Source organism: Oncorhynchus keta, unplaced genomic scaffold, assembly GCF_023373465.1.
Source record: "Oncorhynchus keta strain PuntledgeMale-10-30-2019 unplaced genomic scaffold, Oket_V2 Un_scaffold_5444_pilon_pilon, whole genome shotgun sequence".
NCBI classification, from domain to species: domain Eukaryota; kingdom Metazoa; phylum Chordata; class Actinopteri; order Salmoniformes; family Salmonidae; genus Oncorhynchus; species Oncorhynchus keta.
The window spans coordinates 1175001-1188636 of record NW_026290960.1 but is presented as its reverse complement, the minus strand read 5'-3'; the positions used below and the strand labels follow the sequence as shown (position 1 = coordinate 1188636).

At 40.6% G+C, this 13636-nt stretch overlaps 1 protein-coding gene across 50 annotated transcripts in view; it reads left to right on the top strand.

Moving 5' to 3' along the window:
* LOC118378325 (protein unc-13 homolog C-like) overlaps nucleotides 1-13636 on the top strand; it is a 290696-nt gene that overhangs the window by 209677 nt on the left and 67383 nt on the right. For all 50 annotated transcript variants that reach the window (XM_052516681.1, XM_052516689.1, XM_052516680.1 and 47 more), the window contains exons 25-26: nucleotides 1763-1851; nucleotides 3104-3244. In XM_052516681.1, coding sequence (XP_052372641.1) covers nucleotides 1763-1851; nucleotides 3104-3244 — 230 coding nt within the window. The remainder of the gene's footprint in view (nucleotides 1-1762; nucleotides 1852-3103; nucleotides 3245-13636) is intronic.

The window sequence follows — 13636 nt, the reverse complement described above, 5'->3', positions numbered from 1 at the left end:
AGTGATATCGTAAAGATCTATAGTGTTAGTGATATAATGGAGATGTATAGTGTTAGTGATATAGTGGAGATGTATAGTGTTAGTGATATAATGGAGATGTATAGTGTTAGTGATATAGTGGAGATGTATAGTGTTAGTGATATAGTGTAGATGTATAGTGTTAGTGATATCGTAAAGATCTATAGTGTTAGTGATATAATGGAGATGTATAGTGTTGGTGATATAGTGGAGATGTATAGTGTTTGTGATATAGAGGAGTTATATAGTGTTAATGATATAATGGAGATGTATAGTGTTAGTGATATAGTGGAGATGTATAGTGTTAGTGATATAGTGTAGATGTATAGTGTTAGTGATATCGTAAAGATCTATAGTGTTAGTGATATAATGGAGATGTATAGTGTTGGTGATATAGTGGAGATGCAGAGTGTTAGTTATATATTTGAGATGTATACTGTGAGTGATATAATGGTGATGTATAGTATTAGTGATATAGTGGAGATGTATAGTGTTAGTGATATAGTAGAGATGTATCGTGTTAGTGATATAGTGGAGATGTATAGTGTTGGTGATATTGTAGAGATGTTTAGTGTTAGTGATATAATGGAGATGTATAGTGTTGGTGATATATAGTGTTAGTGATATAATGTAGATGTATAGTGTTGGTGATATAGTGGAGAGGTAGATGTATGATATAGTGTTAATGATATAATGGAGATGTATAGTGTTAGTGATATAGTAAAGTTGTATAGTGTTCGTGATATAATGGAGATGTATAGTGTTAGTGATATAATGGAGATGTATAGTGTTAGTGATATAGTAAAGTTGTATAGTGTTAGTGATATAGTGGAGATGTATAGTGTTAGTGATATAATGGAGATGTATAGTGTTAGTGATATATAGTGATATAGTAGAGATGTATAGTGTTAGTGATATAGTGGAGATGTATAGTGTTAGTGATATAGTGTAGATGTATAGTGTTAGTGATATCGTAAAGATCTATAGTGTTAGTGATATAATGGAGATGTATAGTGTTGGTGATATAGTGGAGATGTATAGTGTTTCTGATATAGAGGAGTTATATAGTGTTAATGATATAATGGAGATGTATAGTGTTAGTGATATAGTAAAGTTGTATAGTGTTCGTGATATAATGGAGATGTATAGTGTTAGTGATATTGTAAAGATGTATAGTGTTAGTGATATAATGGAGATGTATAGTGTTGTTTATATAGTAGAGATGTATAGTGTTAGTGATATAGTGGAGATGTATAGTGTTAGTGATATAATGGAGATATATAGTGTTTGTGATATAATGGAGATGTATAGTGTTAGTGATATAATGGTGATGTATAGTGTTAGTGATATAGTGGAGATGTATAGTGTTAGTGATATAATGGAGATATATAGTGTTTGTGATATAATGGAGATGTATAGTGTTAGTGATGTAATGGAGATGTATAGTGTTAGTGATATAATGGAGATGTATAGTGTTAGTTATATAGTGGAGATGTATAATGTTAGTGATATAGTGGAGATGTATAGTGTTAGTGATATAGTGGAGATGTATAGTGTTGGTGATATATTGAAGATGTATAGTGTTAGTGATATAGTGGGGATGTATAGTGTTCATGATATAGTAGAGATGTATAGTGTTAGTGATATAATGCAGATGAATAGTGATATTGATATAATGCTGTATATCAATATCATATGCTGTAGCAGCTAATGATGGGCATCTCCCTGCCTGTTACTGTTGCAGCTGGATGCTGAGGCCAGTGAACTACTGAAGGAACTGCAGAACAAACTCAACACCGTGCTGGATGAGCTCAGTGCAGTCTTCGGCTCCAGGTGTGTGTGTGGGGGGTGGTTCTGTGTGCTTGTGTGTGTGTCTGTGTTTGTGTGAATCTGTGGTCTGTGTGTGTATGTGGTCTGTGTGTATCTGTGGTCTGTGTGTATCTGTGGTCTGTGTGTGTCTGTGGTCTGTGTGTGTCTGTGTGTATCTGTGGTCTGTGTGTATCTGTGGTCTGTGTGTATCTGGGTTATGTGTGTATCTGTGGTCTGTGTGTATCTGTGGTCTGTGTGTATCTGTGGTCTGTGTGTGTCTGTGCTCTGTGTGTGTCTGTGTGTATCTGTGGTCTGTGTGTATCTGGTCTGTGTGTATCTCTGGTCTGTGTGTATCTGTGGTCTGTGTGTATATGTGGTCTGTGTGTATCTGTGGTCTGTGTGTGTCTGTGGTCTGTGTGTGTCTGTGGTCTGTGTGTGTCTGTGGTCTGTGTGTATCTGTGGTCTGTGTGTATCTGTTGTCTGTGAGTGTCTGTGATCTGTGTGTGTCTGTGGTCTGTGTGCATCTGTGGTATGTGTGTGTCTGTGGTCTGTGTGTGTCTGTGTATCTGGTCTGTGTGTATCTGTGGTCTGTGTGTATCTGTGGTCTGTGTGTGTCTGTGGTCTGTGTGTGTATGTGGTCTGTGTGTATCTGTGGTCTGTGTGTATCTGTGGTCTGTGTGTGTCTGTTGTCTGTGAGTGTCTGTGATCTGTGTGTGTCTGTGGTCTGTGTGCATCTGTGGTATGTGTGCGTCTGTGGTCTGTGTGTGTCTGTGTATCTGGTCTGTGTGTATCTGTGGTCTGTGTGTATCTGTGGTCTGTGTGTATCTGTGGTCTGTGTGTATCTGTGGTATGTATGTATCTGTGGTCTGTGTGTATCTGTGGTCTGTGTATATCTGTGGTCTGTGGTCTGTGTGTATCTGTGGTGTGTGTATCTGTGGTCTGTGTGTATCTGTGGTCTGTGTGTATCTGTGGCATGTGTGTACCTGTGGTCTGTGTGTATCTGTGGTCTGTGTGTATCTGTGGTCTGTGTGTATCTGTGGTCTGTGTGTATCTGTGGTCTGTGTGTATCTGTGGTATGTGTGTACCTGTGGTCTGTGTGTATCTGTGGTCTGTGTGTATCTGTGGTATGTGTGTATCTGTGGTCTGTGTGTGTCTGTGTATCTGGTCTGTGTGTATCTGTGGTCTGTGTGTATCTGTGGTCTGTGTGTATCTGTGGTCTGTGTGTATCTGTGGTATGTGTGTATCTGTGCTAACCCTGTGTTATTTCCCTGTCCAGTTTCAAACCGGTGATTGAGGACTGTGTAAAGCAGATGAACCAGGAATTAGTCCAGATGAAGGGGAGTGCTGCAGGGAAGAGCAACGCTGCCATGGATGCTGAGACTGTCCTCAGACCACTCATGGACCTCCTGGATAAAAAGTAGGTCCCTATCGGCATATTATCAGCTGGCTTAGAGGTTAGTATCCAGTAGCGTATCCATGTATCTCCTGGATAAATAGGTTTCTGTTTACACCCTTGAGTTAACATTGAGGTAACCATGCAACTCCTGGATAAAAAGTAAGTCTTTGTTTTCACTGAGGATTCATATTGTAAGACTCATTATGTGTCTGAATGCATGTGGCCGTTATCCTAGAGGTTGGAGCTTTGAGTAAGTTAACCAGTTATCCTAGAGGAGCTTTGAGTTAGTTAACTAGTTATCCTAGAGGAGCTTTGAGTTAGTTAACCAGTTATTCTAGAGGTTGGAGCTTTGAGTAAGTTAACCAGTAATCCTAGAGGAGCTTTGAGTTAGTTAACTAGTTATCCTAGAGGTTGGAGCTTTGAGTAAGTTAACCAGTTATCCTAGATCTGGAGCTTTGGGTTAGTAAACCAGTTAACCTAGAGGAGCTTTGTGGTAGTTAACCAGTTATCCTAGAAGAGCTTTGAGTTAGTTAACCAGTTATCCAAGAGGAGCTTTGAGTTAGTTAACCAGTTATCCTAGAGGAGCTTTGAGTTAGTTAACCAGTTACCCTAGAGGTTGGAACTTTGAGTTAGTTAACCAGTTATCCTAGAGAAGCTTTGAGTTAGTTAACCAGTTATCCTAGAGGAGCTTTGAGTTTGTTAACCAGTTATCCTAGAGAAGCTTTGAGTTAGTTAACCAGTTATCCTAGAGGTTGGAGCTTTGAGTTGGTTAACCAGTATTCTAAGAGCAGCTTTGAGTTAGTTAACCAGTTAGCAGAGATGAGCTTTTAGATAGTTAACCAGTTATCCTAGAGGTTGGACCTTTGAGTAAGTTAACCAGTTATCCTAGAGGAGCTTTGAGTTAGTTAACCAGTTATCCTAGAGGAGCTTTGAGTTAGTTAACCAGTTATCCTAGAGGTTGGAGCTTTGATTTAGTGAACCAGTTATCCTAGAGGAGCTTTGAGTAAGTTAACCACTTATCCTTGAGGAGCTTTGAGTTAGTTAACCACTTATCCTAGAGGAGCTTTGAGTTAGTTATCCAGTTATCCTAGAGAAGCTTTGAGTTTGTTAACCATTTATCCTAGAGAAGCTTTGAGTTAGTTAACCAGTTATCCTAGAGAAGCTTTGAGTTAGTTAACCAGTTATCCTAGAGAAGCTTTGAGTTAGTTAACCAGTTATCCTAGAGGTTGGAGCTTTGAGTTGGTTAACCAGTTATCCTAGAGTTTGAGTTAAACCAGTTATCCTTATCCTAGAGGTTGGAGCTTTGAGTTAGTTAACCACGTATCCTACAGGAGCTTTGAGTTAGTTAACCAGTTATCCTAGAGAAGCTTTGAGTTAGTTAACCAGTTATCCTAGATGAGCTTTGAGTTTGTTAACCAGTTATGCTAGAGAAGCTTTGAGTTAGTTAACCAGTTATCCTAGAGGTTGGAGCTTTGAGTTGGTTAACCAGTTATCCTAGAGCAGCTTTGAGTTAGTTAACCAGTTATCCTAGAGGAGCTTTGAGTTAGTTAACCAGTTAACCTAGAGGAGCTTTGAGTAAGTTAACCAGTTATCCTAGAGGAGCTTTGAGTTAGTTATCCAGTTATCATAGAGAAGCTTTGAGTTTGTTAACCAGTTATCCTAGAGAAGCTTTGAGTTAGTTAACCAGTTATACTAGAGAAGCTTTGAGTTAGTTAACCAGTTATCCTAGAGGAGCTTTGAGTTTGTTAACCAGTTATCCTAGAGAAGCTTTGAGTTTGTTAACCAGTTATCCTAGAGAAGCTTTGAGTTAGTTAACCAGTTATCCTAGAAGAGCTTTGAGTTAGTTAATCAGTTATCCTAGAGGGCTTTAAGTTAGTTAACCAGTTATCCTAGTAGTTGGCGCTTTGAGTTAGTTAACCAATTATCCTAGAGGTTGGAACTTTGAGTTAGTTAACCAGTTATCCGAGAGGAGCTTTGAGTCAGTTAACCAGTTATCCTAGAGGTTGAAGCTTTGAGTTAGTTAACCAATTATCCTAGAGGTTGGAACTTTGAGTTAGTTAACCAGTTATCCGAGAGGAGCTTTGAGTTAGTTAACCAGTTATCCTAGAATAGATTTGAGTTAGTTAACCAGTTATCCTAGAGGAGCTTTGAGTTAGTTAACCAGTTATCCTAGAGAAGCTTTGAGTTAGTTAACCAGTTATCCTAGAGGTTGGAGCTTTGAGTTAGTTAACCAGTTATCCTAGAGCAGCTTTGAGTTAGTTAACCAGTTATCCTAGAGCTTTGAGTTAGTTAACCAGTTATCCTAGAATAGATTTGAGTTAGTTAACCAGTTATCCTAGAGGTTGGAGCTTTGAGTTAGTTAACCACGTATCCTACAGGAGCTTTGAGTTAGTTAACCAGTTATCCTAGAGAAGCTTTGAGTTAGTTAACCAGTTATCCTAGATGAGCTTTGAGTTTGTTAACCAGTTATGCTAGAGAAGCTTTGAGTTAGTTAACCAGTTATCCTAGAGGTTGGAGCTTTGAGTTGGTTAACCAGTTATCCTAGAGCAGCTTTGAGTTAGTTAACCAGTTATCCTGGAGGAGCTTTGAGTTAGTTAACCAGTTAACCTAGAGGAGCTTTGAGTAAGTTAACCAGTTATCCTAGAGGAGCTTTGAGTTAGTTATCCAGTTATCATAGAGAAGCTTTGAGTTTGTTAACCAGTTATCCTAGAGAAGCTTTGAGTTAGTTAACCAGTTATACTAGAGAAGCTTTGAGTTAGTTAACCAGTTATCCTAGAGGAGCTTTGAGTTTGTTAACCAGTTATCCTAGAGAAGCTTTGAGTTTGTTAACCAGTTATCCTAGAGAAGCTTTGAGTTAGTTAACCAGTTATCCTAGAAGAGCTTTGAGTTAGTTAATCAGTTATCCTAGAGGGGCTTTAAGTTAGTTAACCAGTTATCCTAGTAGTTGGCGCTTTGAGTTAGTTAACCAATTATCCTAGAGGTTGGAACTTTGAGTTAGTTAACCAGTTATCCGAGAGGAGCTTTGAGTCAGTTAACCAGTTATCCTAGAGGTTGAAGCTTTGAGTTAGTTAACCAATTATCCTAGAGGTTGGAACTTTGAGTTAGTTAACCAGTTATCCGAGAGGAGCTTTGAGTTAGTTAACCAGTTATCCTAGAATAGATTTGAGTTAGTTAACCAGTTATCCTAGAGGAGCTTTGAGTTAGTTATCCAGTTATCCTAGAGAAGCTTTGAGTTAGTTAACCAGTTATCCTAGAGGTTGGAGCTTTGAGTTGGTTAACCAGTTATCCTAGAGCAGCTTTGAGTTAGTTAACCAGTTATCCTAGAGAAGCTTTGAGTTAGTTAACCAGTTATCCTAGAATAGATTTGAGTTAGTTAACCAGTTATCCTAGAGGTTGGAGCTTTGAGTTAGTTAACCACGTATCCTACAGGAGCTTTGAGTTAGTTAACCAGTTATCCTAGAGAAGCTTTGAGTTAGTTAACCAGTTATCCTAGATGAGCTTTGAGTTTGTTAACCAGTTATGCTAGAGAAGCTTTGAGTTAGTTAACCAGTTATCCTAGAGGTTGGAGCTTTGAGTTGGTTAACCAGTTATCCTAGAGCAGCTTTGAGTTAGTTAACCAGTTATCCTAGAGGAGCTTTGAGTTAGTTAACCAGTTAACCTAGAGGAGCTTTGAGTTAGTTAACCACTTATCCTAGAGGAGCTTTGAGTTAGTTATCCAGTTATCCTAGAGAAGCTTTGAGTTTGTTAACCATTTATCCTAGAGAAGCTTTGAGTTAGTTAACCAGTTATCCTAGAGAAGCTTTGAGTTTGTTAACCAGTTATCCTAGAGAAGCTTTGAGTTAGTTAACCAGTTATCCTAGAGAAGCTTTGAGTTAGTTAACCAGTTATCCTAGAGATTGGAGCTTTGAGTTGGTTAACCAGTTATCCTAGAGCAGCTTTGAGTTAGTTAACCAGTTATCCTAGAGGGGCTTTAAGTTAGTTAACCAGTTATCCTAGTAGTTGGCGCTTTGAGTTAGTTAACCAATTATCCTAGAGGTTGGAACTTTGAGTTAGTTAACCAGTTATCCGAGAGGAGCTTTGAGTCAGTTAACCAGTTATCCTAGAGGTTGAAGCTTTGAGTTAGTTAACCAATTATCCTAGAGGTTGGAACTTTGAGTTAGTTAACCAGTTATCCGAGAGGAGCTTTGAGTTAGTTAACCAGTTATCCTAGAATAGATTTGAGTTAGTTAACCAGTTATCCTAGAGGAGCTTTGAGTTAGTTATCCAGTTATCCTAGAGAAGCTTTGAGTTAGTTAACCAGTTATCCTAGAGGTTGGAGCTTTGAGTTGGTTAACCAGTTATCCTAGAGCAGCTTTGAGTTAGTTAACCAGTTATCCTAGAGAAGCTTTGAGTTAGTTAACCAGTTATCCTAGAAGAGCTTTGAGTTAGTTAATCAGTTATCCTAGGGGAGCTTTAAGTTAGTTAACCAGTTATCCTAGTAGTTGGAGCTTTGAGTTAGTTAACCAGTTATCCTAAAGGAGTGTTGAGTTAGTTAACCAGTTATCCAAGAGGAGCTTTGGGTCAGTTAACCAGTTATCCTTGAGTAGCTTTAAGTTAGTTAACCAGTTATCCTAGTGGAGCTTTGAGTTAGTTAACCAATTATCCTAAAGGAGTTTTGGGTTACTTAACCAGTTATCCTAGAGGTTGGAGCTTTGGGTCAGTTAACCAGTTAGCCTAGAGGTTGGAGCTTTGGGTCAGTTAACCAGTTAGCCTAGAGGTTGGAGCTTTGGGTTAATTAATCAGTTAGCCTAGAGGTTGGAGCTTTGGGTTAGTTAACCAGTTAGCCTAGAGGTTGGAGCTTTGGGTCAGTTAACCAGTTAGCCTATAGGTTGGAGCTTTGCGTCAGTTAACCAGTTAGCCTAGAGGTTGGAGCTTTGGGTCAGTTAACCAGTTAGCCTAGTGGAGCTTTGGGTCAGTTAACCAGTTAGCCTAGTGGAGCTTTGAGTTAGTTAACCAGTTATCCTAGAGGAGTTTTGGGTTACTTAACCAGTTATCCTAGAAGTTGGAGCTTTGGGTCAGTTAACCAGTTAGCCTAGAGGTTGGAGCTTTGGGTTAATTAATCAGTTAGCCTAGAGGTTGGAGCTTTGGGTCAGTTAACCAGTTAGCCTAGAGGTTGGAGCTTTGGGTTAATTAATCAGTTAGCCTAGAGGTTGGAGCTTTGGGTCAGTTAACCAGTTAGCCTAGAGGTTGGAGCTTTGGGTTAATTAATCAGTTAGCCTAGAGGTTGGAGCTTTGGGTCAGTTAACCAGTTAGCCTAGAGGTTGGAGCTTTGGGTTAATTAATCAGTTAGCCTAGAGGTTGGAGCTTTGGGTCAGTTAACCAGTTAGCCTAGAGGTTGGAGCTTTGGGTCAGTTAACCAGTTAGCCTATAGGTTGGAGCTTTGGGTTAGTTAACCAGTTAGCCTAGAGGTTGGCGCTTTGGGTCAGTTAACCAGTTAGCCTATAGGTTGGAGCTTTGCGTCAGTTAACCAGTTAGCCTAGAGGTTGGAGCTTTGCGTCAGTTAACCAGTTAGCCTAGAGGTTGGAGCTTTGCGTCAGTTAACCAGTTAGCCTAGAGGTTGGAGCTTTGCGTCAGTTAACCAGTTAGCCTAGAGGTTGGAGCTTTGCGTCAGTTAACCAGTTAGCCTAGAGGTTGGAGCTTTGGGTTAATTAATCAGTTAGCCTAGAGGTTGGAGCTTTGGGTCAGTTAACCAGTTAGCCTAGAGGTTGGAGCTTTGGGTCAGTTAACCAGTTAGCCTATAGGTTGGAGCTTTGGGTTAGTTAACCAGTTAGCCTAGAGGTTGGCGCTTTGGGTCAGTTAACCAGTTAGCCTATAGGTTGGAGCTTTGCGTCAGTTAACCAGTTAGCCTAGAGGTTGGAGCTTTTTGTCAGTTAACCAGTTTGCCTATAGGTTGGAGCTTTGCGTCAGTTAACCAGTTAGCCTAGAGGTTGGAGCTTTGGGTTCATTAATCAGTTAGCCTATAGGTTGGAGCTTTGGGTTCATTAATCAGTTAGCCTAGATGTTGGAGCTTTGCGTCAGTTAACCAGTTAGCCTAGAGGTTGGAGCTTTGGGTTCATTAATCAGTTAGCCTATAGGTTGGAGCTTTGGGTTCATTAATCAGTTAGCCTAGATGTTGGAGCTTTGGGTTCATTAATCAGTTAGCCTATAGGTTGGAGCTTTGGGTTCATTAATCAGTTAGCCTAGAGGTTGGAGCTTTGGGTTCATTAATCAGTTAGCCTATAGGTTGGAGCTAGAGGTCTGCATGGGACTGATGTATTCATCTTGCTTTCGCCCGAACCCACAGATTTTTCATATCGCACCCGCCCACATCCGTTGGCTTTATGTCTGACTCTTACCTGCCAGAGCAGGAACTGGTCCGGAACCCAACTGCATTCCTGGAATGTTATTTCAGGCACAGGCCTATGTGACGACGCAGATCACATACAGTCGCCATGGTCACAGCAATTTTGCAATATCAAAATGCACAAAAAATATAAAAGAAATGGGTTAATTTCTTGGTCGCGGGAAGTTGGGGGGGATGTTTGTGTAGGGGGGGGTATTATTATAAAAAAATATTACATATATCATTATTATATATATCACTAGTTTGTTGGTGCACTAACAGTGATGGTAAAAATATATATATATATATATATATATAAATCGTTTTTTAACTGTGATTGATCAGGGGGTGCACACTTGATCTTGCACGCCCAACTAGAAGAGGAGAGGGAGGCTACTTAACTTGATGCAGCGTATTGTGAGTGTGTGAATAATGCAACAGAGATGTGCTTTAAATACAGTAAGTAGGTTAATAAAGAAAAAGCAGAAATACAACCGTTTACAAATAATCTGGGGACAACAAAAACATTTGAACCCCAAAATTGTCTGATCTGGTCCCCCGCTCCCATCCGCAGCAAGATACATGTCCACCACCCAGCAGTAGTCTCTGTCAGGACCCGATCTCTGATCTCTGCAGCCCTCTAGTTCAAGACTTGGGTTAGGTAACCAGCTAGACTACTACAGGGTTCCCCAACTCTCGGCCTATTGGCCCCTCAATTTTCCTGAGCAAAATAATAATAATAACATTAGTAATAATAATTGTGAAAATCTGTACCAAAGTATTCCCTCACATAATAGAGATACAGGTAACTGCCAAACTAAAGGAAACACAAACATAACGTGTCTTAACAGGGTGTTGGGCCACCACGAGCCTGAACAACTTCAATGCACCTTGCATAGATTCATAAAGTGTCTTAACAGGGTGTTGGGTCACCACGAGCCTGAACAACTTCAATGCACCTTGCATAGATTCATAAAGTGTCTTAACAGGGTGTTGGGTCACCACGAGCCTGAACAACTTCAATGCACCTTGCATAGATTCATAAAGTGTCTTAACAGGGTGTTGGGTCACCACGAGCCTGAACAACTTCAATGCACCTTGCATAGATTCATAAAGTGTCTTAACAGGGTGTTGGGTCACCACGAGCCAGAACAACTTCAATGCACCTTGCATAGATTCATAAAGTGTCTTAACAGGGTGTTGGGTCACCATGAACAATGCACCTTGCATAGATTCATAAAGTGTCTTAACAGGGTGTTGGGTCACCACGAGCCTGAACAACTTCAATGCACCTTGCATAGATTCATAAAGTGTCTTAACAGGGTGTTGGGTCACCACGAGCCTGAACAACTTCAATGCACCTTGCATAGATTCATAAAGTGTCTTAACAGGGTGTTGGGTCACCACGAGCCTGAACAACTTCAATGCACCTTGCATAGATTCATAAAGTGTCTTAACAGGGTGTTGGGCCACCACGAGCCAGAACAACTTCAATGCACCTTGCATAGATTCATAAAGTGTCTTAACAGGGTGTTGGGCCACCACGAGCCTGAACAACTTCAATGCACCTTGCATAGATTCATAAAGTGTCTTAACAGGGTGTTGGGTCACCACGAGCCAGAACAACTTCAATGCACCTTGCATAGATTCATAAAGTGTCTTAACAGGGTGTTGGGTCACCACGAGCCAGAACAACTTCAATGCACCTTGCATAGATTCATAAAGTGTCTTAACAGGGTGTTGGGTCACCACGAGCCAGAACAACTTCAATGCACCTTGCATAGATTCATAAAGTGTCTTAACAGGGTGTTGGGTCACCACGAGCCAGAACAACTTCAATGCACCTTGCATAGATTCATAAAGTGTCTTAACAGGGTGTTGGGTCACCACGAGCCAGAACAACTTCAATGCACCTTGCATAGATTCATAAAGTGTCTTAACAGGGTGTTGGGTCACCACGAGCCAGAACAACTTCAATGCACCTTGCATAGATTCATAAAGTGTCTTAACAGGGTGTTGGGTCACCACGAGCCAGAACAACCTCAATGCACCTTGCATAGATTCATAAAGTGTCTTAACAGGGTGTTGGGTCACCACGAGCCAGAACAACTTCAATGCACCTTGCATAGATTCATAAAGTGTCTTAACAGGGTGTTGGGTCACCACGAGCCAGAACAACTTCAATGCACCTTGCATAGATTCATAAAGTGTCTTAACAGGGTGTTGGGTCACCACGAGCCAGAACAACCTCAATGCACCTTGCATAGATTCATAAAGTGTCTTAACAGGGTGTTGGGTCACCACGAGCCAGAACAACTTCAATGCACCTTGCATAGATTCATAAAGTGTCTTAACAGGGTGTTGGGTCACCACGAGCCAGAACAACTTCAATGCACCTTGCATAGATTCATAAAGTGTCTTAACAGGGTGTTGGGTCACCACGAGCCAGAACAACTTCAATGCACCTTGCATAGATTCATAAAGTGTCTTAACAGGGTGTTGGGTCACCACGAGCCAGAACAACTTCAATGCACCTTGCATAGATTCATAAAGTGTCTTAACAGGGTGTTGGGTCACCACGAGCCAGAACAACTTCAATGCACCTTGCATAGATTCATAAAGTGTCTTAACAGGGTGTTGGGTCACCACGAGCCAGAACAACCTCAATGCACCTTGCATAGATTCATAGTGTCCAGAACTCTATTGGAGGAATACGATACCATTCTTCCACAACAAATTCCATAATTTGGTGTTTTGTTGATGCTGATGGATAACGCTGTCTCGGGTGCTGCTCCAGAATCTCTCCTTAGTGTTCAATTGGGTTGAGATCTGGTGACTGAGAAAGCCATGGCATACGGTTTCCATCGTTTTCATGCACATCAAACCATTCAGTGACCACTTTTGTCCTTTGGATTGGGTCATTGTCATATTTTGGGGGCAAAGCCATGGTAACCAAAATAATGGCCAGCCAATCATTTTTATACATGACCCTAAGCATGATGGGATGTTAATTGCTTAATTAACTCAGGAACCACACCTGTTTTTTTTTATTGTACCTTTATTTTACTAGGCAAGTCAGTTAAGAACAAATTCTTAGGAACAGTGGGTTATCTAACTGCCTGTTCAGGGGTAGAACAACAGATTTGTACCTTGTCAGCTCTGGGATTTGAACTTGCAACCTTCCGGCTTACTAGTCCAACGCTCTAACCACTAGGCTACCCTGTGGAAGCACCTGCTTTCAATATACTTTGTATCCCTAATTTATTAAAGTGTTTCCATTATCGTGGCAGTTAGCTGTATATGTGATTGTATACGAATGTAAGCAAGGTTTGATATTATTATGTTTTAGTTAAATATTGTATCTGTTTTGGCTTCTCGCAGCCAATTTGCAGTGTACAAATGATTTGTAATAATGTTCCCTGACCATCAATTCAAGAGTCTAGTTGATCATCCCAGTCTTAGTAGGTCTAGAGTAGGTCCATGCTGTGGAAAGGCAGGATGATATGGCTCTTTTCCGCATCATAATGAGTCAGTCTGGAGGTGTTATGGATACACTGGATTCAATATCAATACTGATGTTACCACTCCCCCTGCGGTAGAGGAGCACATACACAAAAATCACAAACACATGCAAACTGACACACACACATGCGCGCAATGAAAAACATGTACAGTTTTTGTGTATGTGCATCTGCGTGCGAGCCTTTGTGTCTCTGTATTTAGTTAGGGCTTGTGTTTCTCAGTATATTTAGGTGTGTGTGAGTGCGTGCGAGCCTTTGTGTCTCTCTGTATTTAGTTAGGGCTTGTGTTTCTCAGTATATTTAGGTGTGTGTGAGTGCGTGCGAGCCTTTGTGTCTCTGTATTTAGTTAGGGCTTGTGTTTCTCAGTATATTTAGGTGTGTGTGAGTGCGTGCGAGCCTTTGTGTCTCTGTATTTAGTTAGGGCTTGTGTTTCTCAGTATATTTAGGTGTGTGTGAGTGCGTGCGAGCCTTTGTGTCTCTGTATTTAGATATTTCATTCATAAATGAAAGTTTCTCAAACGTTTTCAGACC